The 24,777-nt window shown below is 35.6% G+C and overlaps 1 protein-coding gene across 1 annotated transcript; it reads right to left on the bottom strand.

Moving 5' to 3' along the window:
* Positions 1-1,300: 1,300 nt before the first annotated feature.
* LOC123534015 (JNK1/MAPK8-associated membrane protein-like) lies at positions 1,301-22,857 on the bottom strand. The gene is made up of 7 exons (XM_045316050.2): positions 22,705-22,857; positions 15,526-15,602; positions 12,553-12,707; positions 10,038-10,241; positions 9,163-9,332; positions 4,889-4,965; positions 1,301-3,892 (listed from the first exon to the last, which is right to left on the bottom strand). The coding sequence occupies exons 1-7, from the start codon at positions 22,763-22,765 to the stop codon at positions 3,674-3,676; spliced, it is 963 nt and encodes a 320-aa protein (XP_045171985.2). The 5' UTR covers positions 22,766-22,857; the 3' UTR covers positions 1,301-3,673.
* Between the last annotated feature and the right edge of the window lie 1,920 nt (positions 22,858-24,777).

Here is a 24,777-nt window from a genome sequence, read left to right as displayed (position 1 = left end):
ATGGGCATTACTTCACTCGTGGAATGAATTTTACATAAAATAGGACACTTTTCATGCTAATATTCGTATGTTTTCGAGTTGTTTACTTGAAAACGAAAGTAGGGTGTTTATTCTGCGGACCGCTTTCTGAATTGCGGCAGTATGAGGGTACCAGACTTCAGTTGACTTGCGTTTCACTGCATACTATTCAACACCTCTTTTTCTTTTCGTTTTCTTGAAGCAAATGTATGGATATCTTGTGGAAAATAAGTCTACGACGGAGTGAAAATCTAGAAACTGTAACAAAATTGTTCTGAAGTAGCTGAATTTTATATGAAACAAAAAACAGTTTCTTTTATTGGTATATAGCTTACAGTTTTAGATGAAATTGAATGGAACATGCTCACTGTAGTGTCGAAATTCATATTTTTTTTTCTGGGAAGGGCAGAGATGGGGACACCCATGCACCCCCCCCCCCCAATACCCATCATGCAATAAAAGACAAAACTTTTCCTTTTAAAAGTATATTAACTCGATGGTGAATTATATCAGGTTACACACCACTGATTTTTTTTTGTTTCTACCCTCCCTCCCACACACAGTCTAAAACATATTCACTTTTTTCATCTCTGAAATACTTTTTTAGCAGTGAGCAGATACATGCAAACAAATCCCTAAAATAATTATTTTGTGTTAGTTATCATCGGGTGTGTGTGCATGCATGCATGACTTTTTTCCGAGATGTATGTGACTTTTTTCTGAGATTTACATCTTTCATTTCTACACTTCATCTGTAATATGTATGTGAAGTTTCATTCAAATCCATTTAAAACTGCAGAACTTGAGAAGTAGTATATTCCACAGATTTTAAGCGGCACAAACTACTTCCTCAGTTTTGAACCTTCATACACAAAATCACTATGAAATGTAGATGTGTGTGACATGAATTTTCTAACCTTGAAGAAGGGCAGGTGGGGGCAGGTAACTACATTTATTTCTTCTTTACTTACGGTATTTCAATTCATCTGCTATTTTCCAAGTTCGTGTTCAATGTCTGCAATGACACTGGGGTTACTTTTACCACTCTCACACAACTAATGTTTTCGGGGGACGAAAGTTTTAGGCAGACAAAATGTCCTCTTTCTTCTAACAAAGCTGTACATTGTATCACCCGTAATCACAGCTCTAGTTTTCTTCAGTATTTATTGTGTACTTTGAACATCAGGAAATAAATAAATTCACATAACAATATCTAACAATTTCAGCCAACTGCTTTAGATCAATCAATACCAACTAAATGCTCCTGTTTTTAAAACATACAAACAGTAAAGATTTATTCATACAGTCGTCATTAAAAGCATACAGTTCATCATATGTTAAAACCAAAATTTTCTGGAAATATACCAACTCAAAAGGCATGAGTTAAGGTAGTTCTGCACGTTTGGATTGAATTTTTTTCTACAATGTAGAATTTGATTGAACTCTAATTTTTCAAAACTTCAGAATATACTTAGAAAATTCAGCAAATAAAAAAGATAGGGTCGTGTGCTTGATTTTTTGCTAGACTGATTTGAAAAATTTGGATCTCACCGTATTGACGAGCAATATTTCATAATAGGAGTCTTTGGGAAAATCATAACTTTTGTAACATTTTCGCGAATAGAATTTTTTCTGCAATGTAGATTTTGATAAAACTTCTCGCAGCTGTAAATAAACACATGGCCTATAATTTGGTGAAATAAAATGTAGAGGTCTGTGTGCTTATTATTGAGATATTTGACTATGATTAAAGGGAACCGGACATTTCACGTTAATTTTAAGACATTATTTTGATTTATTCAACGTGCCATATTTTTAATATCATATTTTGACTTTAGAAATATAGCAACACTGCCACTATAATAAATTTACTTTAATTCATAAACTGATTTTCATTTCCATATGCCATATCCAGGCTTTATTCTATGTTTTCTGGATAAATGATGTTACGCTATCATTTCCGGTTTTTCAAACGTGCAGAACTACCTTAAAAACAGACATTACTTAAATATAACACTTACACTTGTTGTACATGGCACAAAACTAATAACTATATTGAAGTATACAATGTACATACATTGTTGTATTATCAGTCATACACATGCAAGTAATGGAACAATATAGAATGTTGAAACTGCTACTCATCAATTCTTAAAACTGCAGACTATATCTTCAAACATGAACCAGTTTCTTTGACCAGATCTGCTGCTAAGCATAATGACAGACAACTCCATTAGAGCAACTGTATTGTCCCTGCTATCACTTTTACTCACTCAGGTGGAATTTTCTGTTTTTGTTCTCAGCTGTGTATCATTCATTCAAAGTATCCTAGTCAGATTTTAAGAATTATGCAAAAGATTTTCAAGTTGAAATTCTTCAGTCAAATTTCTAATCAAGCTTGTTCCATGCTAGGAACCATTTAATATATCTCTGAGTTTACCATATACTAGTACCATTTTTCAGTGGTGCCGTTGATCTGACTCTCGGAACTGGTACAGTGCTTAATTTGTTAAAAAGTTCAGAGGAATTTTTTTAGTGCAAGTATTTTCATTCACACAATCATTTGAAAACAAGTATCTAATATTTACAATGTTGCTTCTAAACATCCAAAGTGATGTTAACATTTTCTTTAAATGTTACTGATTCTGTACATTTCATATATACATTTCGTAAATTCATACACCAATACCAGTATATTTATATGAAAAATTAGAGAGGACTTCCAATTCCATCTTAAAAATGTGAACAAGTCGTTTTAAATGATACATTTTCAAGTTATAGGAACAGCCTATATTGAAAGCCGTGTTGAAAATATGCACTCACTCGCAGGAATACCAATAAATACAGAACTCTATGGGAAGGCAGCAATTTCAAGCTTCCCACTAGACTTTGATAATATTACAGACCTGAGATTAAATAAATTATGCACATTTCCTACAGTCACTTTCCCCACAGAGGTTAATTACAAACGACCTTTGACACAGATATTGTTTTCAGTTAATGCTCACGGAGAACAATCGCAACACCTCGGTTTCTAACTGACAACCTTCCAACCTTAAGTCTTGAGCTCTATTTACTGAGGATTACTGAGTTATCCAAGCAAGGTATAAATCATGTACAAGGAAATAAATGACTCACACTACATTTTAAAAGTGACTAGATTTATGATAACAAAATAAAATGCGGCCAATCTTCTTCTAAAAAATATTCTAAGACATTAATTGCAAAGAATATAATTGATCTGGATCAAGCTGAACATATACCAGAGATATTGTCAATATTTGCATCCAAATGTTGGACAAACTGCATTCCATTCATGTTCTGGAATAGTTCTATAGAATTATGAATAGTGTTCTGAAATTTTTGTCACCTGAGTAAGACAGAAAAGTGTTCACAGTTGTGAGCATCCATAGAAAGATTTAGAACCAAGACTTTCTGCTGCAGCCACCATTAATCTCATGATTAGTTTCTCAGCACAAGGTTTACCAAGCACACTCTGTAAATGTTCCAGCTTTCAAGAACACTGTTCTGTTTAAGTCCATTTGCTTACACAGAGTACTCAACAAGTCTGCAAAAGCTGTAGCTCTTCATCATCATACTTCTCTTTTACAGTACGCCCAGTCAGTATCATCTTTAATGTTGATGAAACAATCTATCACTCTGTTTTATCAAGATTATCAGGATGGGTGAACTTTGTTGTGACCACATAAAAAATGACAGGGAAGAAGACCAGTAACAACAACGGCACATGAAGATCTGGTTGTTTCAGTTCTGTAAGGGAGATAATTCCATAACAATGCAGAATCCAGTGACCAATCAGTATTGTCAGATTTCGCATATTTTTGAAGTTCTCTGCAAGCAGGTCTGTGAATCCCTGAAATAAAGAAGAATTTTTTTTTTTACAATAACATATCATATGATAAATAGAAGAAATTTTACACTAAACAACTAAAGTAGTGGTTTGTATGAGTGTTTTGATCCTCTTTCAAAGGTGTTCAATAGATGATAATTTTAGATAACAGAGAATCATTAATATGAGAGAACTATTGCCAAATGTTTTTTGTTTTTTTTTCAATATAAAAATATAGCTTTTAGAACGGATGTGTTAATGTTCTATCTACACACTAGCAATTACACTCTATCAATAGCAGACATGTAAATACTTCCAGAGGACAGAATAATGATTCATAAAAACACATCAAGAGGGAGGAGATAATATCTTAGTATTAGTAATAAAATAGAAATGTTCGAGTCCCTCAATTCACTTACTGTACATATTCCTGCTATTTATATGTTTCACAAAGTCGTTAATTTGAACTTTTAAAATAGCAAATTTTTGGCCTAGCAAAAATATTTGGTTTTATAGCATGTGGTAATAAATAACACACACATGCAAGTGACAAACAACATAAACTTCCAACAATAAGGGAAACCTTTGCCTGCATGATGAAATACTGCAGATGTAATCAAAGGCGGCAGGGCACATGGCTGTGACTTTAAAGTGGGCTGTAGTAGCATTGTAATATGAAGGTGCTGGTATAGTTTTTGTCCATTTTAAATTCATTGTAATATACCCTGTATACCTTGGATGCAACAGATGGCATCATCACTATATACACTATATAATGATTTTCTGAATCTGGAAGGAACATTCAATTGATTTAAGGACCAGGACAACCCTGTGTGGCCCTTAACATATCTCCTGCATGCCTTAGCACATTTTTCAAGGTTTTAAACTGAAGTGCATTTATTCTATATCTGCATTTTTTTTGACAGGGGAATTGTGTCATTTTGTTCACTGGATGGATGAATATTATCTGTACACCCTGTGAATTTACTGAATGCTGGCTAAAGAAAAACTTGTCCATACCTGTTGAATACCTTGTGCCATGTGTATAGCACTTGTCACTAATGAAGCTATGATCATGATGTAAGGGAATGAATAATCTGAAAAAAGAAAATAAGCAGTTTTTGTACAATATAAAGATTGCATTTAAATGTGTAAACAAGAGCTCGTCGAACACGAAATGCCCCCCTTGATGCATTCAGTAATTGCACAAGGAACAGAAATTATTTGCTCACTGTAAACACAAATTCCATTTCGGAACACAAAACTATGCAAGTGGTCCAAATTTGAAGCCTGTACCTTCAGAAATGTGAAAGTAGGTCACTAGGTCAATCTCAAGATCAAAGTTCATTTCAGTACACAAAACTATGCTTGTGGTTCAAATTTGAAGGCTGTAGCTTGAGAAATGTGAAAGTAGGTCACTAGGTCAAAATCAATGTCAAATTTTATTTTGGAACAAAAAACTATGCAAGTGGTCCAAATTTGAAGCCTGTACCTTCAAAAATGTGAAAGTAGGTCACTAGGTCAATAACAAGGTCAAAGTTTTTTTTCAGTACACAAACCTATGCATGTGATCCAAATTTGAAGGCTGTAGGTACAAAAATATGAAAGTAGGTCACTAGGTCAAGGTCAAAGTCAACTCATGTCAAGGTTCATCTTGCCACTCAAAACTATACATGTTGTCCAAATTTGAATGATGTAAGTTATGGACATGAAGATTCTAAGTTTTTCCCTGTATAAGTCTATATGAACCATATGACCTCTGGGGCGGGGCCATATTTGACCCGAGAGGGATAACTTGAACACACTTGGTAGAGAACCACTAAATGATGCTACATTACAAATTACCAAAGCCATAGTCTTTGTGGTTTGGACAAGAAGATTTTCAAAGTTTTTCCCTATATAAGTATATGTAAACCATGTGACCCCCACAGCGAGCCATATTTGACCCTAGGGGAATAATTTGAATAATCTTAGTAGAGGACCACTAAATGATGTCATATACAAAATATCAAAGCCCTAGGCCATGTGGTTTTGGACAAGAGGTTTTTCAAAGTTTTTTCATATATAAGTCTATATAAACCATGTGACCCTAGGGGTGGGGCCATATTTGACCCTAGGGAAATAATCTGAACAATCTTGGTAGAGGACCACTAGATTTTGCTACACACCAAATATCAAAGCCCTAGGCCCTATGGTTTTGGACAAGAAGATCAGAAACCATTTTACTGTTCCTGGCCAATGTAACCTTGACCTTTGACCTAATGACCTCAAAATCAATAGGGGTCATCTGCTGGTCATGGCCAACCTAACTTTCAATTTTCCTGACACTAGGCCCAAGCGTTCTTGAGCTATTGCCTGAAAACCATTTTACTGTTCCTGGTCACTGTGACCTTGACCTGTAACATACTGACCTCAAAATCAATAGGGGTCATCTGCTGGTCATTACCAACCTCCCTATCAACTTTCGTGACCCTAGGCCTAAGCGTTCTTGAGTTATCATCCGGAAACCGTTTTACTGTTCAGGGTCACTGTGACCTTGACCTTTAACATACTGACCTTAAAATCAATAGGGGTCATCTGCTGGTCATTACCAACCTCCCTATCAACTTTCATGATCCTAGGCCCAAGTGTTCTTGAGTTATCATCCGGAAACCGTTTTACTGTTCAGGGTCAATGTGACCTTGACCTTTAACATACTGACCTCAAAATCAATAGGGGTCATCTGCTGGTCATTACCAACCTCCCTATCAACTTTCATGATCCTAGGCCCAAGTGTTCTTGAGTTATCATCCGGAAACCGTTTTACTGTTCAGGGTCACTGTGACCTTGACCTTTAACATACTGACCTCAAAATCAATAGGGGTCATCTGCTGGTCATTACCAACCTCCCTATCAACTTTCATGATCCTAGGCCCAAGTGTTTTGAGTTATCATCCGGAAACCGTTTTACTATTCAGGGTCACTGTGACCTTGACCTTTGACATACAGACCTCAAAATCAATAGGGGTCATCTGCTGGTGATGACCAACCTCCCTATCAACTTTCATGATCCTAGGCCCAAGCGTTCTTGAGTTATCATCCGGAAACGGATTGGTCTACATTCCGACCGACCGACAGACAGACCGACCGACCGACATCTGAAAAACAATATACCCCTCCTTTTTCAAAGGGGGGCATCATCTGCTGGTCATTACCAACCTCCCTATCAACTTTCATGATCCTAGGCCTAAGCGTTCTTGAGTTATCATCCGGAAACCGTTTTACTGTTCAGGGTCACTGTGACCTTGACCTTTAACATACTGACCTCAAAATCAATAGGGGTCATCTGCTGGTCATTACCAACCTCCCTATCAACTTTCATGATCCTAGGCCCAAGTGTTCTTGAGTTATCATCCGGAAACCGTTTTACTGTTCAGGGTCACTGTGACCTTGACCTTTAACATACTGACCTCAAAATCAATAGGGGTCATCTGCTGGTCATTACCAACCTCCCTATCAACTTTCATGATCCTAGGCCCAAGTGTTCTTGAGTTATCATCCGGAAACCGTTTTACTATTCAGGGTCACTGTGACCTTGACCTTTGACATACAGACCTCAAAATCAATATGGGTCATCTGCTGGTGATGACCAACCTCCCTATCAACTTTCATGATCCTAGACCCAAGCGTTCTTGAGTTATCATCAGGAAACGGATTGGTCTACATTCCGACCGACCGACCGACCGACTGACAGACCGACCGACCGACCGACATCTGCAAAACAATATACCCCTCCTTTTTCAAAGGGGGGCATAACTATGAGATTTTATAACTTGTACACATATTTCTTGCATACCAGACGGGGATTTCCTGTATTTTTACCGGTGCTGGAAAAATCCATCTTACACCCCAGGGTGTAAGATGACTCTCGTGCTTTAAATGACGTATTACGATCTACATATATGTAGGAGATTTATGTAGTTATTTATATTTTATTTCGAAAAACGGAATAAAAATCCAATACCTTGACAGTTCCTCTTTGTTCCTGATAGTATATTTCTCGATTCAAAACACGTTATTTTATCAAAAATTCATAACGTTACGCTGGAACTGATAAAACAAAACCGGAACTAAACATTGTTATTTGTCTTTGAAACGTCATGACGTCTTTCCTGTTTACGGACGTTGATTTCCCGCGCTTTGTTTAAATACGCTGCTATAAGAAATAGTTCTAAAAAGAAAGCCGTTCGACTGATTTTATGTTTATTATTATATCTTGATATCAGTATGCAAGAAAAAGATTCTGTCACTGGTTATAGGTGCAGATGGGAATATCCGGCTCTCGGGTAACTGTTTAGGTGGTAACTCGGTAGGAACCTCGTTACCGCCTAAACAGTTACCCTCGAGGCCAGAAATTCCCATCTGCACCTATAACCAGTGAAAGAATCTTATAATGTACACTGATTAAGTTGTGATACAAATAGTATTGGTTAATGATTATTCTTTCAAAACCTAGCTATAACATAGATGCTTACATTGAAAGTCAACAGTAGAAAATCCTCTATTTCATCAACATAATTATGTTGTTTTGGATTTAGTGCCATTTTTCAACAGCATTTAAATTATGTAATGGTTTGCATTTAACCTAACCAGTTTTCCTGGGTTCTGTACCAGTACTAACCTGTTCTCCGCAAGTAACTGCCAACATTCCCCACATGAATCAGAGGTGGAGGATAAATGATTTCAGACAGGACGTCTTAAATCAATAATCAAGGAGAACATTCACCTCATCCAAGAATTGAAATCATGATCCCACACAGATCTGCGTTCTCCCAATTAAGCTTAGAGGGTTGACATTTCATCAACATTTAGAGCTGCGCTGGGTCGATACAATTCTATAGCTTGTATCACATGCAGTTTAAGAAAAAAGTCACAACAGATTCCAGATAAATTGAAACACTGCTTGTTCAAGCATTGATTTCTCAAGCACCCAGTCTCAATTTTTTTTTATGTGATCCCCAGCCATTTTCCATATACTTTCTATATTAAATCGCTTGAAACCCCAGATAACTCAAGCATTTTTCTCATCCCCTTGTGACCTTCAGTGATCAGTATTTTATTGTACTTTAAAAGTCATATTCAGTATTTTACTCAAAAGAGCAATAATCAGATGCTCAGTCCCCCCAAAAAATTTACTCTTTTTCTTGTGTAACTATTAAATCCCTTTGTTGTACATATGTAGAATATTTTGCAAATTCAGTACTATGGTAGGATTTGCTTTCATTACATGAATGCATAAAGGTTATTATACTCACAAAGAAGTCCACCAAACACTGCCTGGATCACTATTAGGATTGGTAGGAAGTAGAGAGCAGCGTATATTGACCTGGTGCCGAGACATTCTACAAACCTGAGGCTGATCATTGGACGCAGACACATCAAAAACAACAGGGAGAAGGCGTAGTATACCATTACTATTGTGTAACTGTAGAAACAAAATGAAATATACTGTCATAAAGAAAAGAATTTGTAAGTAAATGGTCAAAGATTTAACATGATTATTTGATTAATCAATATAATTATAAAGTTTTTCATTATCAGTGAGCTTAATATATTTCTTCCTCATCTTTAACTTTATGATACACTGAAATGATAAATTCAGAAGTATGTCCGACTTAGTTTCAATTTACATACTATTAACAGTTGAACTGGTGTTTTTTTAAGAAAGAAAGAAAGGAACTAATGCTAAATCCATGTCCATGCACATGAAAAACATTTTAACAGAAAGACTTCCACATTTGAAAATGTATTTATATGTGAACTGTCATTTTCATAATTAGGATTCCTTATAACAAGTTTATTCCCAAATATCTTAAACAAAAAGTGCAATTTACTGACCAGTGTAATAACTATTTCTTATCAATATAAATGCTTAGAATGAACTGCAATTGAGATTTCCACAAATATACTTCACAAGTCCTTTTGCTTTTGTTTTTTCCCTTCTAAAATGGGAACCATTTATAAGCTTCTTCCCCTCAGGAGATTTCTTTCAAATCATGCAGTTTTCCCACAAAACTGACTTAATGTCACCTTTTCTATTCCCCTTTGCCCAAACACATTTTCCCCAATTCACAGATCTGGACCTCTTCTCCACTTATTCCTGTTCAAGGAAGCACAAAAGTAAACTTACAGAGGGTACACAATTTCCTGTGTACAATGGAATGTTGTTGTGTAATTTGGTGAAGGATTATACAACATTGAGTACCAGTCTTCTAGGCGACTCACTGGACATGATCGGATCATCAGAGAACCTAACGGGTCTGTCAACAACACTGTGAGAAATGCGGCTATAACACTCTCAAGAAGTGCAGACAAATGTAGCACTACAAGTGATCTGAAAATAACAGTAAATGTCCATATATAGTTTTTTAGTTTAACCTCTAGACTATCACTCCCCTCTATTAATTCATTTCAAACAAGAGCTGTCTCCATAGGATGACACATGCCCCCTACGGAACTGGGTCTTGCGCGCGACACGTCGTCTTACTGTGTCACACATTCATGCGTAGATATTTTAAAATCCATGCATGAATGACAAAGATATAGACCGGACACGCCTATCAATGCACTATCATGAAATATGACCTTTAACGTTTAAGTGTGACCTTGACCTTTGAGCTACGGACCTGGGTCTTGCGCACGACACGTCGTCTTACTGTGGTACACATTCATGCCAAGTTATTTGAAAATCCATCCATCGATGACAAAGATATGGACCGGACACGCCCATCAATGCACTATCCCTTAACGTCTAAGTGTGACCTTGACCTTTGAGCTACGGACCTGGGTCTTGCGCGCGACACGTCGTCTTACTGTGGTACACATTCATGTCAAGTTATTTGAAAATCCATCCATCGATGACAAAGATATGGACCGGACACGAAAATTGCAGACAGACTGACAGACAGACAGACGGTTCAAAAACTATATGCCTCCCTTCGGGGGCATAAAAATGAGCGGCGCCATGAGAAAACCAACGTTGTGCGTTTGCGACCAGCATGGATCCAGACCAGCCTGCGTATCCGCGCAGTCTGGTCAGGATCCATGCTGTTCGCTAACAGTTTCTCTAATTCCAGTAGGCTTTGATAGCGAACAGCATGGATCCTGACCAGACTGCGCGGATGCGCAGGCTGGTCTGGATCCATGCTGGTCGCAAACCCACTATGTTGGTTTTCTCATGGCACGGCTCAAATAAAGTATCTATATAAGTATTACGTAAAAATTGACCAAAACTGTTCATAGCACCTGAATAAATAAACAGGTTGACATCGAGGGTTCAACGCAATAAGGGCATATCTACATATAATAACTATATGTAGATACGCCCTTATTGCGTTGAACCCTCGATTAGTGTTGTATATCACACAAGCACTTGTAAGCAAAACTACCATGCAACCTCTCTATAAATAGCTCCCAATTTCTGTAAAATTTATCTCCTTTGACAAAAGTGGCAGCCATTTCTAAGAAAAAGTCTAAAAACACATATTCCCTCGTATGTGTAAAAATTACGTATGTAGCAACAGTGCAAGAAAAGGCTTTTTAACAGCATTGTTAGAAATTCTTGTCTAATCTTTAGAAGATTTTATAATGTTAGCAATGACTCTCATCACAGGGGAGATAAATATATGCTATGTAAAGCAAGAGCTGTCCGTAAGACAGCCAATGCTCAACTATTCGAATTGTTGTCCCAGAAGCAGGAATATTACCTTAAATGTTAAAATACCTATAGAGTTTCAATCAAGTATCTGCATTAGTTTTGGAGATAGTAACTTGCACGCAAAACGTTAACCAGGATTTTCTAAGTCCAAAAAGGGGCATAATTTGGCCAAAATGCATGTCAGAGATAATAATGTTGGGACTTGATGCTATCACCTAGATTTATAACCCCAAAGACACATGTGAAGTTTCAATTCAATATCTACATTAGTTTTGGAGATAGTAACTTGCATGTAAAACTTTAACCAGGATTTTCTAAGTCTAAAAGCGGGCATAATTTGGCCAAAATACATGTCAGAGTTATGGGACGTGATCTAGTGAGGTTGGTAATTGGCCTAAAAAAGAAAAAAAAAGTTTCATAGCTATATGCCTTTAAATGATAGCCATATGTACTAGCATGCAAAACTTTAACCAAGGTGTGACGCCGATGCCAGGGTGAGTAGAATAGCTAGACTATTCTTTGAATAATCAAGCTAAAAACTATATGTAGTAAACATCGCTGGAAAAAGTAACATGTTTTGTTTGAAATAGGTTGCTGCTTTGCAGACATTAATTTACCAGCAACTTCATGAAATGGGTAATAAAATATGAGCCGTGCCATGAGAAAACCAACATAGTGGGTTTGCGACCAGCATGGATCCAGACCAGCCTGCACATCCGCGCAGTCTGGTCAGGCTCCATGCTGTTCGCTTTTAAAGGCTATTGGAATTGGAGAAACTGTTAGCGAACAGCATGGAGCCTGACCAGACTGCGCGGATGCGCAGGCTGGTCTGGATCCATGCTGGTCGCATACCCACTATGTTGGTTTTCCCATGGCACGGCTCATATATGCCTTTATAACAAGGTATAATTTTTGAAAGTGTTTGCTTTACATACGTTCACTTTATGAAGATGTTGTGAACAGAGGTTCTACTGATATTGAAACTTACTTTTTATTCTGGTTAGTGTAATCAATGAAGAAGAAATGTAGCAACAAGGACAGCAGTGCCATAAAACCTAAATACAACCAGTCATACAATGTGGGGTTACTTGTGCACTCGCTGCATATTGAGTTATACTCTGGCTGGTAACCTCTTGGACAAGCCTGAAACAAAATACCAATCATAATTAAAACTCAATGGGTTCACTTTAAAAACCTGAATATGAAGCAAAACTGATACTTCTAGGAAATTAGATACATCCTAATATTGTTATTTTTTTGTTATCTGAAAGCGACCCAATCACACACTCTTATGAAGCTGTCCCATATTTTGTTAAACGATTATATTTTAGGAAAGTGATATTTGGTGTAAAATCATTGACAAATGATTTTTTCAAAAACATCCCTGAATTTTTTTATTATAAGTACAAATACATTGTTTGAAAAGAAGTAAAGTTGATACAGACTCTTTTGAAATGATGATCTTATTAATGAACATTGCAGATGGGGTTTTAAAAATATTCCTTTTATCCTGTTGTTTTTCAATGTCAAACTAAACTTTGTGTAGATGAAGAAATCCAAAATTTTAACTCTAAATTCAAAACCTTGTAGGGCGAGGTGTAACAAAGTATCCACGAGGGATTCTGTTGATGTTATAACACGAAACAAACATGCCTAAATGCTATTCTAGCATAAAGCTTGTAAAAATCTAAGAAATGAATATACTGTCCATCAACGTCATTAAGTATAATTTAACAGTCAAGGAAATATGATCAGATAATTTTTTGAGTATTTTTTCCTACATAACTCATATAACAAGAGCACTGCCTTGCGGGTGCTGACGCTCATCTGATTTTTTTTGTGTAATAGAAATATTGTCCTACCCATGATTTTCTAAGTCAAAAAAGGGCCATCATTCTTGCAAAAAGCAGGATAGAGTTATGTTTCTTGATGTTCAGTGTCCACTTATGATGGTGAAAAACTGCTGCAAGTTTTAAAGCAATAGCTTTGATAGTTTATGAGAAAAGTTGACTTAAACATAATACTCAACCAAGAAAATGATTTTCTAAGTCCAAAAGGGGCAATAATTATTGCAAAAAGCAGGATGGAGTTATGTTGCTTGCTGTACAGGGTCAGCTTATGATGGTCAACAAGTGTTGCAAGTTTCAAAGCAATAGCTTTGATAGTTTAAGAGAAAAAGTTGACCTAAACATAAAACTTAACCAAGAAATCTGATATTTTCTAAGTCCAAAAGGGGCCATAAATCTTGCAAAAAGCAGGATGGAGTTATGTTTCTAGCTGTACAGGGTCAATTTATGATGGTGAACAAATGTTGCAAGTTTTAAAGCAATAGCTTTGATAGTTTAGGATAAAAGCTGACCTAAACATAAAACTTAACCAAGAAAACTGATTTTCTAAGTCCAAAAGGGGCAATAAATCTTGCAAAAAGCAAGATGAAGTTATGTTTCTTGATGTACAGGGTCTGCTTATGATGGTGAACAAGTATTTCAAGTTTCAAAGCAATAGCTTTGATAGTTTAGGAGAAAAGTTGACCTAAACATAAAACTTAACCAAGAAATCTGATATTTTCTAAGTACAAAAGGGGCCATAAATCTTGCAAAAGCAAGATGGAGTTATGTTTCTTGCTATACAGGGTCAGCTTATGATGGTGAACAAGTATTCCAAGTTTCAAAGCAATAGCTTTGATAGTTTAGGAGAAAAGCTGACCTAAACATAAAACTTAACTAGGCAACGCCGACGCAGACGCAGACGCTGACGCCGACAACCGCTCAAGTGATGACAATAACTCATCATTTTTTTTCAAAAAATCAGATGAGCTAAAAACTAAGTGACCCTGGGTCGGGGCTTTAAACGAACCCTGGGTCAAGATTAGTAAAGGACCAGTACACAATGCCACATGTAAAATATCTAAGCTGTGTGCCTCTCAGTTTACATGTGTAAGAGAAGAATATTTTTTTTATGTTTTTCCTATTGAACTCTATGTAAATTCAAAGGACCGCTAGGCGGGGCCAATATTGGCCCTGGGATCATAACTTGAACAATCTTGGTAAAGGTCCACTAGACAATGCCACACACCAAATATCTGAGCTCTAGGTCTTCAGGTTTCAGAGAAGAAGATTTTTGAAATTTACAATAAAAATAAGCCCCGCCCCCTGGCAGCCATGTTTTTTACCAAAATAGAACGGCTTAAGCAATTTTGGTAGAGGGTCACCTAGAGATCATTTCTACAAAATATTTTTGAAATCCAGCTAACAGTTTCTGACAAGAAGATTTTTAAAGATTTTCCTTTTGGTTGCCATGGCAACCACAGTTCTACATGGGTTTTAATTCTTTGGGCAATTCTGATAGGGGGCCACCCAAGGATCATTTCTGAGAAGCTTAGTGTACATCTGCCCAGTGGTTTTGAAGAAGAAGATTTTTTAAATTTACAATATAGCCATATAGGGAAAATAAGCCCCCCACCCCCGGTGGCCATGTTTTTACCGAAACAGAATGGCTTAGGCAATTTTGGTAGAGGGTCACCTAGAGATCATTTCTACAAAATATTTTTGAAATCCGGCTTACAGTTTCTGACAAGAAGATTTTTTAAGATTGTCATTTTGGTTGCCATGGCAACCAAAGTTCTGCATGGATTTCAATTCTTTGGACAATTTTGAAAGGGGGCCACTCAAGGATCATTCCTGTGAAGTTTGGTGTCAATCTGCCCAGTGGTTTTGAAGAAGGAGATTTTTTTAGAAATTGTTGCCACACGATGCACACCGCACGACGGACATCAAGCGGTCACAAAAGCTCACCTTGAGCCTTTGGCTCAGGTGAGCTAAAATACATGCATGTGTAAACTATCTTTTCATTACTTTCATAAAGTAAATAATGGCATGTCCAATTTAGACCTGAGAAAAATTATGACTGTATTGCATGCTAATCCAGATTTTTTTTTAGCAAAATCCAAGATTTTTCTTACCCCACATCCTGAGTATTCTCCTGGACCAAGTTCTTTTTTTCCACAGTATAAGCCTGGGCATTCAGTAGGCTGATACACTAAAAACAAAAGAATTCTGACTTATACTTCATGTGTGATGTGATCATTTCTGTGCAAATGCTGCAGTTAGGCCTACAACAAGAGCTGTCTGATGACAGCGCGCTCGACTATTCAAAGAATTGATTGAAGAATGGGGTCAAAATATTTCCACGGATATTCAGACAAAAGAAATAAATAGATTAGACAAACAATGTTCCTGTATTACTTTGATTTTGATAAGTCTTGCACTAAATGGCAAAATATGAGCCAATTTCAAAGTCCAAAAAGGGCCATAATTCAGTCAAAATAGTTATGTACTCTTGCCTACAGATGTAAATCATAATGATAAGCAAGTATTCAAAGTTTAAAAGCCATATGTCAAATAGTTTTGAATGGACTTGTATGAAAACAGAACCAATTTCAAAAGTCCAAAAAGGGCCATAATTCATCCAAAATAGATGACAGAGTTATGTTCTCTTTCCTACAGATAGAGACTATTATACTAAACAAGTGATAAAAGTTTCAAAGCCATATGTCAAACACTTTACAAAAAATATGAACTGGTACGAAAAACTTATCCAAGATTTCTAAGTCAAAAGGGGCCATAATTCAGCCAAAATCCTTCATGGAGTTATGTACTCTTGCCTATAACTGGACATGGTGATGGTAGCAGGTGTTGAAAGTTTCAAAGCTTTATCTCTAAAGACTTTGTCAAAATATGAACTGGTACGAAATATTAACCCAGATTTCTAAGTCAAAAAGGGCCATAATTCAGCCAAAATCCTTCATGGAGTTATGTGCTCTTGCCTATAACTGGACATGGTGATGGTAAACAAGTGTTAAAAGTTTCAAAGCTTTATCTCAAAAGACTTTGTCTAAATATGAACTGGTACGAAAAACTTAACCAAGATTTCTAAGTCGAAAGGGGCCATAATTCAGCCAAAATCCCTGATGGAGTTATGTACTCTTGCCTATAACTGGCCATGGTGATAGTAAACAAGTGTTGAAAGTTTCAAAGCTTTATCTTAAAAGACTTTGTCAAAATATGAACTGGTACGAAAAACTTAACCATGATTTCTAAGTCAAAAGGGGCCATAATTCAGCCAAAATCCTTGATGGAGTTATGTGCTCTTGCCTATAACTGGCCATGATGATGGTAAACAAGTGTTGAAAGTTTCAAAGCTTTATCTCAAAAGACTTTGTCAAAATGTGGACTGGTACGAAAAACTTAACCAAGGTGTGACGCTGACGCCGACACCGACGCCGACGCCGTGGTGAGTAGGATAGCTCTACTTATTCTTCGAACAGTCGAGCTAAAAATTATCTTTAGGCCTTAGAATCTGTTTAGGTAAATATACTGGGTTACACCATAACTTCATAAATGTGACTATCAATTTACACAAAAACACGTTCAACGGCTGTCAGAAATAGACATTCATTATCGACAGGATCATCTCCAACATTATCTTCAGTGATTGCCTCGCTCTAGCCTGGCTACCCTTGCTGTAGAAGAGTATATTCATGACTTTTTTTTTTTGATTTAACGTCGCACCGACACGATAGGTCATATGGCGACTTTCCAGCTTTAATGGTGGAGGAAGACCCCAGGTGCCCCTCCGTGCATTATTTCATCACGAGCGGGCACCTGGGTAGAACCACCGACCTTCCGTAAGCCAGCTGGATGGCTTCCTCACATGAAGAATTCAACGCCCAGAGTGAGGCTCGAACCAACATCGATGAGGGGCAAGTGATTTGAAGTCAGCGACCTTAACCACTCGGCCACGGAGGCCCCATATTCATGATTTAATAAGTAAAGTAATGTACATGAACAGTTGAAACGGATCACTATTTACCTGTATTAAAAAGTCTCTCCTTTTTTGTTCACAATTTGAAAAGTGATATTAAAAACAAAGTCTGGCTTCCAGAAGGTATGGATGTTACAAATATAGCTAGAACAGCATTAAAGCCCCTTAGTATAGACCGATTTACAGCATATTTACAGCATATTGTGACAGGCTGTTCCAAAAACAACAGTGGCATTGGGAAGAAGTTTTAGGATGTTGATAAGCAGATTCGATCTTGCAGGGGATAACGCTCGCTCTACAAATCTTTTATTAATCAACAGATCATAGACAGACAGGTCCATAAAGATATACTGATATGTATTACCTTTTCCAAATTCTTTCTTAAATATCTTTTATGATAAAGAAAGGGCATCCATTCACAATCATAAGAAGTCAAAACAAATGTATTTATGCTTTGTATACTTACACTGATGTGGGTTTTTTTCTTTCTACATTGTATATCAATAAAAGACTTTCAAAAATGCACATCAATAAAAGGCATTCATTGAATATCTATCAGATATGATTTCTGTAGGATACAAGAGAAAGTGATTTTGTGATTTTAAGACATAATAATTGATAATAAAGAGACTGGAAAAACTGATATATTAATCAATATATCAACAGATCTTTAGATTTACATATCGATCATAAAGATGCAAAAGGGCACAAGTTTATACTTATGTAAGTTTTTTTTCAAAAATGTGCAAGAATAAAAGGCTTCCAGCAATGCACAATCCATATAAAGCTTCAAAAATTGCCTTTTCATTGAAAACACTTTCTATATTCCTGATATTGTTTCAGCTGTCTATATATGAAAATGTGATTTTGTAATATTAGGATTCTGTAATAATTATTACTGATAATAAAGAGATTGGAAATGTCATATATTAATGAATATAACAAAAGATTTTAGATTTACATATAACCTGTTGACAGATTTATAATATGTGAAAACTGTACTTTGGTCTTTCCATCTAAGTGAATGTAACAGTATACTTGTATATGTCAAAGTAAACCTAAATACATGTGAACATGTATATGAACGTGTGAATATTTTCTCCCTAAACACTGTTTATGGTTTCTACCAAATAATTTTCAGGATGACATTCAATAAAACAAGAGCACGGCCTAAATGCGAGTGCAGACGCTCATCTGATTTTTTGTCTCTGTACAATAGATTTTCTAAGTCCAAAGGGGCCATAATTCTTGCAAAAAGCAATGTAGAGTAACAGTACTTGCTGTGCAGAGTCAGCTTTTAATGGCAAATAACTGCTCCAAGTTTTAAAGCAATAGCTTTGACCGTTAGAGAGAAAAGTTGACCTAAAAGCAAAATTTAACCAAGAAATCTGATATTTCCCAAGTCCAAAAGGAGCCATAATTCTTGCAAAAAGCAGGATGGAGTTATATTTCTTGCTGTATAGAGTCAGCTTTTGAGGGTGAACAAGTGTTGCAAGTTTTAAAGCAATAGCTTTGATAGGTTAGGAGAAAAAATCAGATGAGCTAACAAAATAAACTAGGCATATCCTTCATTGTCTTCAAAAGTCTTACAAGATTGATTTCTATTACAAATGTAACTGGTTAGCACAACTGACAAAGCATGTATACATTGTTGAACCATATTCAATGATTATGTAAATTCCATTCCTGTTTTTGTTCGTACACATACTTCTAGGTGTTTGCTTTATGTATAATCTGCCTTGACTTGATTTTGTTGCAGAATGAAATGAACAGTGGACAGTTTTAGAGCTGTCAGTATACCAGGAGTTATCTGCATTGGTTTAAAGGTAATTTTCAACATTCTATCGTTCTTTTGATCTGTTCCAGCACTCTGGAGCCTTTTTACAATTTTCTAACTGTAATATTGATCATGATTCATTGAATGTGACTGAAAGCAGCCAGCTGATGCTGGCAGAAGTAGGGTGATAAAAAATACAGTACAAAGTGAAAAAAACCCAACTTATTTATTTAGTAAAGGATGCAGGATAGTATGAATAAGCTGCTGCAGGTAATTTAAGAAAGTTGAGGTCAATGTTTGTTTCTCCCTTTTCTCTAAGGTAGACAGCAAGATTTTCCTACAGATGACAGTTTTTATGTATTTTTATGACCTTTGCAAAAGCTAAGCTGATCTAAATGTCCAGAATTTGTACCTCTTTGCAAAGCTATTTGCAGGTTGTTGTAAGTGTCAAATTAAGTGTGACATAGCTGCATTGAACAGACAAAAGTTTATCAAATGAGGAAATATCCTTACTATGATGTGAATGTTTACGCAATGATTTTTTGGTTTTTTTTCTCCAGTTCAAACCGCAACACCAGTCGCAAACAAGACCAAAAGCTGGGGCCGAAATACTTGACAGACAGGGGTCACACTGGGAATTTTTTTCTCTGAGCCACTGCTTTTTCCGAAGATAAAATTATGAGGCCAACAACAGCGAAGCGCATAGCATTGACGTTCTTGTAGGACTACATTATATGTACCAAAGTACTCATACTACTCAAGACGTTAATGTAGTTATTACATATATTTCTTAGTAACCCTTTAAAAAGCTATTTAGAAAATCAATTTGTTAATTTCTAAAATTATCATTTTTATAAACATCTGCCATTTAATAAAAAAAAATCTGAAAATCACATTTAAAATAAAGATGTCAAAAATAAAAAAAAATTGTTTAAAAAAAAAAGAGTGTCTTATTTTGCACATTGCCTATAAGTGGGTGGGGTTTGATGCCTTAGCATGTTTTATTCTCGAAAAATAATTCAAAATAAGAGCTCCTTTTGCAACAGTTGTCATATTTTTTTTAAATGTAGACATTTTATTGGCTTTTTATTAAGACTGCACTAAAAAATCTCGTCAGAAATATCCGAAAATCACGGTCGCGAAAACAGGTGACAAATTCGGAAAAAGTAAGTTGGAATTAAATATTTGATAAAATACCTATGTTTTATTGCTTTTCTATCATCATAGCTATTCAATACTTACAATTTCTGCTTGTCTAAAGCATTTTTATTTGTTTTTGCCCAAACTAACTCTCGGCAATCATAGAAAATTTGTCTAACGGTCGACTGCTCATAAAATCGTATCAAGTGCACAAAATGATGATTATAATTATCCAGTTTGTTATTCAATAATCTAATTATCGCCAATTAACTGCCTGATCAAATAAAAAATTTGCAAGTTGGCTCCCTCCCTTTCAATAACGGATGTTGTGTCTACACAGATTATCGATTTTTCACACCTTTAGGTTCGTAAAACTGGCAATATTCGTAGTTTTGCAGACAGACATAGCTTTGGGCCATTTTCGCCAATTAGAAAATTTCGGAGCCACATTTAATTTTTTGTCGCAAATGGCTCAAGTGGCGATCGACAGCGTGACCCCTGACAGAGCTGTGTACTCTTGCCTACAGCTGGAGACTGTTTTAATAAAGAAGTGTTCAAAGTTTCAAAGCCACATGTCAAATAGTTTTGACAAAACATGTACTTGTACGAAAACTGAACCAATTTCTAAGTCTAAAAAAGGCCATAATTTAGTCAAAATACTTGACAGAGTTATGTACTCTTGCCTACAGGTAGAGACTGTTATAATAGCATTCCAAGTTTGAAGTAAATATCTTTGATTGTATACAAGATATTACCATTTCATGAGAACTTTAACCAACACTGATGGGTATCAAGTCAACTCGTCCCCAAGTCAACTCGTCCCCCAGTCAACTCGTCCCCGATTTGGTCATTTCGTCCCCCAAAATTGGTCATTTCGTCCCCCTCATCATAAAATTTGGTCAACTCGTCCCCGATTTGGTCATTTCGTCCCCCAAAATTGGTCATTTCACCCCTCATTATAAAATTTGGTCAGCTCGTCCCCCGTTTGGTAATTTTGTCCCCCTTAATATTTTAAGCATTTTTGCATTTTTATGATATTTTTGACTTTGAAAACTTGTATTTAAAATCATTGTGAGTTTTGAAGGAGTTATATTGGAAATAGTTAACTTTAAATAATTAGGTTTGATAAAATGATAAAAGAAATATACTGAAAATATAAGACAATTAACTGAAATAAAATATAAAAAATAAATACAATGCTCTTAGTATTAAAAATATAATATAATAGGAAATCTAATTAACTTTTTAAAAATCATAGTAAGAAAAGAGAGAGCAATAAATCGTTACCCCTGGTCATAATAAAAGAAAGTTTTATTTAGAAATACAATAAAGAATAAATAAAATATCTGTCACATGCTTATATTAATTTTTTGTCATTAAAGTAAAAAAGAAAAACTTCAAAAGTAGGGAAACAGTGGTTTCTAAAAAAGTAGAATGAGCATATACCTGCATGCGAAAGGTGTTAAAGGTTATTAATCACATTAAAAGGCTTTGATTGGGCTGATTGGAAGGTGTTAATAGTATTTAATTGCATGAGAAGTTGTTGATTGACCGGATGAAATGTGTGAAAATTTCCCCCAAGTAGAATTAAATGTGTTAGTAGTTGATTGGAGTGAGGAAATCATTTATTATAAAAAAAAAACGTTTCATAAAAAGTTTAATATTATTCAAGAGTTTGAAAATAAGCAGCAACAAATACGGACTTTTAAACAGCTATCATGTTGTCCAACATAGCAGACTTACAAAAACAAAACAGAAAAAAAACCTGAAAATCCTCCTTGTTAAATCGATCACTTTTAAAGCAAAAAGTTCTTAAAACAAACTTGAAGCATAGATATACTTATTTGAAAGAGAAAAAAAACAGATTATTATCATACTTTGATTATTATTTTTTTTCAAAATACGTTTTAAAAAGGGGGCCGAAAAAGAGGGGACGAAATGACCAATTTGAAATCGCCGAGGGGGACGAAATGACCAAATCGAGGACGAGTTGACTGGGGGACGAGTTGACTAGGGGACGAGTTGACTGTAAATCCACTGATGCCGGGGTGAGTAGTATAGCTCTCCATATTCTTCAAACATTCAGGCTAATAACACAAGCAAATATTCAAAATGTAGGTCAGATTATATATATATATATATGTCTTTCTGCAAGCCAGTAAAAGAATGAGATGAATATTTATACAATAAAGGAACCTAGGGAAAAGTAGGACATGAAAATTATACAATAAAGTTTAAACGCAAAAATTATCAAACTATCCTCTATACCCTAAAGCATGTATCTAATTTTAAATTACTCAAAAATGGAAACTTCTGTTTGGTTTTCGGAAAGTGTCCGAATTATAATTCTATCCATAAATCATGAAGGTTTGCTAGAAGGGAAGTAAAAATCCCATTCACCTTTTTCTGCGAATGTTAACCCAGTGATACAGGATAACAGAACAGACTTCCAAAAATCCATTACTATGTCAAATCTTTATAATAATTATAGTATTTGGCTTCTTTTGATGAAAAGAAAAAAATATTAATTTGACATCTCTTTCGATGCAACGCTTTATGGCTATATACCAATAAAAGAAATTGTTCTTTGTTTCATATAAAATTCAGCTACTTCAGACCAATTTTGTTACAGTTTCTAGATTTTCACTTCGTCGTAGACCTATTTTCCACAAGATATCCATACATTTGCTTCAAGAAAACGAAAAGAAAAAGGGGTGTTGAATAGTATGCAGTGAAATGCAAGTCAACTGAAGTCAGGTACCCTCATATTGCCGCATTTCAGAAAGCGGTCCGCAGAATAAACACCCTACTTTCGTTTTCAAGTAAACAACTCGAAAACATGCAAGTATTAGCATGAAACGTGTCCTATTTTATGTAAAATTCATTCCACGAGTGAAATAATGCCCATTTGGCCCCCGATTTACGCGCAAATGCGCGAAAAATGGAAAAATTAGGATCTATTTATTAGGGACTTCTTTCGACTACACCACGGAAGCACATTTTGGACCGAATTACTGCATTATAACCTATAAGAGATATCTTTATATCAAATTTCGTAATATTTTCATTTCTATTTTCAAGAAGGATGTAATACCGAACATGTTAACAAGTTTCATTGTGAAAATTCGAGATTTTAGAGAAATATGGACATTTAAGTGAGGCCACCCCCTACCCATTTTCTGGGCTAAATTTAGGCTCTATGGTCGCTTCATTGTAAATTTTGGTAAAAGTTTCACCTGTATGCATTATTGTTCACTTTGATTCTGAAATATCATTCATTCCGTCATGAATATGACTCAAATGGACGCATTTTGTGCATTTTCACACATTCTGGAGACAAAATATTGGCCTTTCTATTGCAGAAATTGCTGCCGAAATAGGCGCATCTACAGAAAATATGGTCAAAATTCAAAAATTTTCAAATTTAATGATTATTTTGCATTGAAAACATCATTTTATAACATATACAATCGATTTATGACTATAAAGACTAATTGTGATGTGTTTCGAGAAAAGTCTTATTTCAGCTCTTATAAGAGATATCTTTATATCAAATTTCATAATATTTTCATTTCTATTTTCAAGAAAGATGTAATACCGAACATGTTAACAAGTTTCATTGTGAAAATTCGAGATTTTAGAGAAATATGGACATTTAAGTGAGGCCACCCCCTACCCATTTTCTGGGCTAAATTTAGGCTCTATGGTCGCTTCATTGTAAATTTTGGTAAAAGTTTCACCTGTATGCATTATTGTTCACTTTGATTCTGAAATATCATTCATTCCGTCATGAATATGACTCAAATGGACGCATTTTGTGCATTTTCACACATTCTGGAGACAAAATATTGGCCTTTCTATTGCAGAAATTGCTGCCGAAATAGGCGCATCTACAGAAAATATGGTCAAAATTCAAAAATTTTCAAATTTAATGATTATTTTGCATTGAAAACATCATTTTATAACATATACAATCGATTTATGACTATAAAGACTAATTGTGATGTGTTTCGAGAAAAGTCTTATTTCAGCTCTTATAGGCTATATACCAATAAAAGAAATTGTTCTTTGTTTCATATAAAATTCAGCTACTTCAGACCAATTTTGTTACAGTTTCTAGATTTTCACTTCGTCGTAGACCTATTTTCCACAAGATATCCATACATTTGCTTCAAGAAAACGAAAAGAAAAAGGGGTGTTGAATAGTATGCAGTGAAATGCAAGTCAACTGAAGTCAGGTACCCTCATATTGCCGCATTTCAGAAAGCGGTCCGCAGAATAAACACCCTACTTTCGTTTTCAAGTAAACAACTCGAAAACATGCAAGTATTAGCATGAAACGTGTCCTATTTTATGTAAAATTCATTCCACGAGTGAAATAATGCCCATTTGGCCCCCGATTTACGCGCAAATGCGCGAAAAATGGAAAAATTAGGATCTATTTATTAGGGACTTCTTTCGACTACACCACGG

This window comes from Mercenaria mercenaria, chromosome 1, assembly GCF_021730395.1.
Source record: "Mercenaria mercenaria strain notata chromosome 1, MADL_Memer_1, whole genome shotgun sequence".
NCBI classification, from domain to species: Eukaryota; Metazoa; Mollusca; class Bivalvia; order Venerida; family Veneridae; genus Mercenaria; species Mercenaria mercenaria.
The sequence above is the reverse complement of the archived record's forward strand: the minus strand, read 5'-3'. Positions and strand labels throughout refer to the sequence as shown.

Excerpts from the sequence above, each read along its gene's own strand:
- LOC123534015 (XM_045316050.2), bottom strand. The coding sequence starts at position 22,765 with ATGGATTTTTGGAAGTCTGTTCTGTTATCCTGTATCACTGGGTTAACA. Across the intron at positions 15,603-22,704 it reads GTTAACATTCGCAGAAAAAG|TGTATCAGCCTACTGAATGC; the intron begins GTGAATGGGATT and ends TTTTGTTTTTAG. Across the intron at positions 9,333-10,037 it reads CAGGAAATTGTGTACCCTCT|TTACACAATAGTAATGGTAT; the intron begins GTAAGTTTACTT and ends TTGTTTCTACAG.